At 46.5% G+C, this 3,242-nt stretch overlaps 1 protein-coding gene across 1 annotated transcript in view; it reads left to right on the top strand.

Annotated features, from left to right (window-relative positions):
• Positions 1-3,242, top strand: part of LOC119413740 (gelsolin) — a 19,023-nt gene that overhangs the window by 14,667 nt on the left and 1,114 nt on the right. The window contains exons 14-19 of the mRNA XM_037680795.1: positions 911-1,001; positions 1,071-1,241; positions 1,629-1,803; positions 1,884-2,005; positions 2,241-2,318; positions 2,398-2,458. Coding sequence (XP_037536723.1) covers positions 911-1,001; positions 1,071-1,241; positions 1,629-1,803; positions 1,884-2,005; positions 2,241-2,318; positions 2,398-2,458 — 698 coding nt within the window. The remainder of the gene's footprint in view (positions 1-910; positions 1,002-1,070; positions 1,242-1,628; positions 1,804-1,883; positions 2,006-2,240; positions 2,319-2,397; positions 2,459-3,242) is intronic.

The raw sequence follows: 3,242 nt of genomic DNA, 5'->3' as shown, positions 1-3,242 counted from the left end.
CAGTCAACGCCACAGGCTGATTGTCTCAATTCCATAACTCCCAGTCAGTGCCACAGGCTGATTGTCTCAATTCCATAACTCCCAGTCAGTGCCACTGGCTGATTGTCTCAACGTCCCATCAGAGATTAAGACAAAGATTCACAACCAATTATTGAAGATTGATATATTGATTTGAAAGAACCATATTTTGATTGATTTGTTCTGATCCTAATTTATTTATTTATTTCTGTTAAACTGGGAAGTGTGGCCTGATGTCTCCACAGAATTATGATTTATTAAAATCCAGTTTTCGTGGGTTTCATGAGCTGGAAGCTCAAATTATGTAAAAATAAACAAATAAATACTTGAAATAGTTTAAAGTGTGGGCCCTGAATCTATCGTCTGTTAAAGATGAACTTTCTGAATGAATTGTGGAAGTTACACAAGTTTTCCATCATATTGTAATTTTTTGGAAATGGTCTGTATACTTTTTCAAAAACATGTTTCTTACATCAAAGGCCATGCTCAATAATCCAGGATTACAATCCAACATCTGGACAGTTTCTTTTTTTGTGCTGAAACGTTTCACCTTCGATCCGAATCGAAGGTGAAACGTTTCAGCACAAAAAAAGAAACTGTCCAGATGACCTGACTGAAAAATGTTGGATGTTTCTTCCATCTTCTCAGCAAAAAGAGCCCCCCCCCCCCCCCATTTTAAACCATTAGCCTGTACAGTTTCTAATTAGGAGGGGTGGAGCCAACATTTACATTTTCTACATGAAAATAAACACTGAACTAACTTAAATCTCTAAAAAAAAACAACCTTTTTTAAACAATAATTAAATTTAAACTATTAAACTGATTCTGCCTTGTCGGTTTGTCCAGACAGTTCTCTCACCTGGTGGAAGATCTAAAGTATTTCTCTCTTCAGGCAGGGGGCGGAGTCTAGTCAGGATGAAGTTGGAGCAGCAGCTATCCTCGCAGTGCAGATGGACGATGAACTCGGAGGAGGCGCTGTTCAGGTACACCAACTGGGAATGCTGGTGCAGTAACTGTAACTGTGAGCATGACACTCGTACCTGTCTGCACAGGTGAGGGTAGCTCAGGGCAAAGAGCCAGCCCACCTCATGAGCCTGTTTGGAGGGAAACCAATGGTGGTCTACAAGGGTGGGACGTCCAGACATGATGGACAGTCCAAGTCTGCTGAGACCCGCCTGTTTCAGGTCCGAGCCAATCCTGCTGGAGACACCAGAGCTGTGGAGGTGAGACATCAAGCAGAACCAGAGTCCGGTTACATGAGGAGTGGTCCACTTTGGGGTGTCTCAGTCCAGAACTCAATCATGCAGACTGTTTTCATCCAGGACCATTAGTTTCAGTCCAGCATGTCAGTCTAGGTTGAAAACACTGGCACCTGGTCTGGTTTCTGGTCTGGCACCTGGTCTGGTTCCTGGAAACCCCTTAAAGTTCCCTCAGGACCAGTGAGGTGGTCTCAGTTGAAAAATGTCTTCAAGAACCAGACAAGCTGCTTCTGCCTCGCATCACTTTGCACTTTAATCTGCTGGGACATAACCAGGTTAAGTCCATGGACTCCAGTGCCAGTGCTGGTCCACTAAAACCAGTTCCCACCAGACCGACTCTGTACCCCCCAGGTTGATGCGTGCTCCTCTCAGCTGAACTCCAGTGATGTTTTCCTGCTGGTGTCTTCCTCTGGATCCTGGATGTGGAAAGGGAAGGGCAGCAGCTCGGCTGAAGCTAAAGGTGCTGAATACCTGGCTGGGGTGCTCCAGGTGACCCCCACCCAGCTGGAGGAGGGGAATGAGGAAGGTAGGTCCAATCCTAGAGTCCACCAGGACCACCTGGTCAAGGTCCACAGAATTTTAAAGGCTGCTTGTCCTTGATAACAGGTGCATTCTGGGTAAGACTGGGGGGACAGAAGGACTACTGCCGCTCCCCCCGGCTCAACAACAAGATGGACGCTCATCCTCCTCGCCTTTTTGCTTGTTCCAACAAAACTGGAACCTTCAAGGTATGTCTGATCACCTGACTGGTCAGGTGATCAGGTGGGCGGAGCCACCTACTCAGAAGATGAATGATTTCTTTTTTACTGGTAAATTTGTTAAAAGTAACGACTGGTTAGATGTTCAGGTTTTACGTGGGATTACCAGGCAGGTCGACGAGTTTAAAAGAACCAACTCCTGGTTGTAAGTGCTTCTGCTCCTGCTTGGTTTTGTTGCTAACAGTGAAGTTCTGCCTGTTTGCAGATGGAGGAGGTCCCAGGAGAGCTGACGCAGGATGACCTGGCTCCTGATGATGTCATGATCCTGGATACCTGGGATCAGGTGAGCCTCTCCTGTGGTCACAATGAAAACACAAGTCAGTGCCGTCTTGAGCGTCCTCACCTCCTGCGTCCTCCTGCAGGTGTTCGTGTGGATTGGAAACGAGGCAAAAGAGGAGGAGAAGACAGAAGCTGCCAGATCAGGTGAGACCGATGGGAAGCTGCATCATCTTCTCGTCAGACAGACCCGTCATGGGCTCGTTGCTGCCCCCTGTGGACACCCCCCCCCCCCCCCACAGAGCTGCACAAAACATGACCTGATGTGCTTCAGTTGGAGACTTCAAGAAGGTTTGGCAGCAACGCATTAAACAGCCTGGTCCTGCTGGGTACCGAGAGGATTCAGGCTGATTTATAAAGTAACTAGTTACTCTGTACTTACCTGGTATGTACTGGTTACATACTGATTAGGTACAGGGTCACATTATACTGCAGCCCGGTCCCCATAGGTACCAGGAACATGTTCTGCCTGGAGAGTAGGGCTCAATGATTTTGGAAAATATTCTATTTGCCATTTTTTACCTCAATATTGCGATTTGTTTAATATGTGATTATTTTTCTACGTCGTCTTCTCGTGTATTTTTCAACGAACACGAGCAAAACAAATCGATCGATTTCAGTTGAAAAACTCGTTTTCAGCTCCGCTGCAGCTGTTTTGTGTAGCTCCTTGACAGCAACTTGGATAAAATGTGTGCGCGAGGGCATTCTGCACGCTTATCCACTGTGTTGACCAAAGCTGTGAACCCAGACTTGGTCACTGTATTAATGGGCATCATGTCTTTCGCTGTGAACTCTGTTGCTGCTCCAGTTATTTCCACGTATCGTTTAGAATTTGGCTCATACGGAGTAATACCTTGGAACAGTTCGGTCAGTGATCCCTGTCAGCTGCTACTTTGTGATCCCCGTCGGCTGCTACTTTGTGATCCCCGTC

Source organism: Nematolebias whitei, chromosome 8 (genome assembly GCF_014905685.2).
Source record: "Nematolebias whitei isolate Nwh7 chromosome 8, NemWhi1, whole genome shotgun sequence".
Taxonomy (NCBI): domain Eukaryota; kingdom Metazoa; phylum Chordata; class Actinopteri; order Cyprinodontiformes; family Rivulidae; genus Nematolebias; species Nematolebias whitei.
The sequence above is the reverse complement of the archived record's forward strand: the minus strand, read 5'-3'. Positions and strand labels throughout refer to the sequence as shown.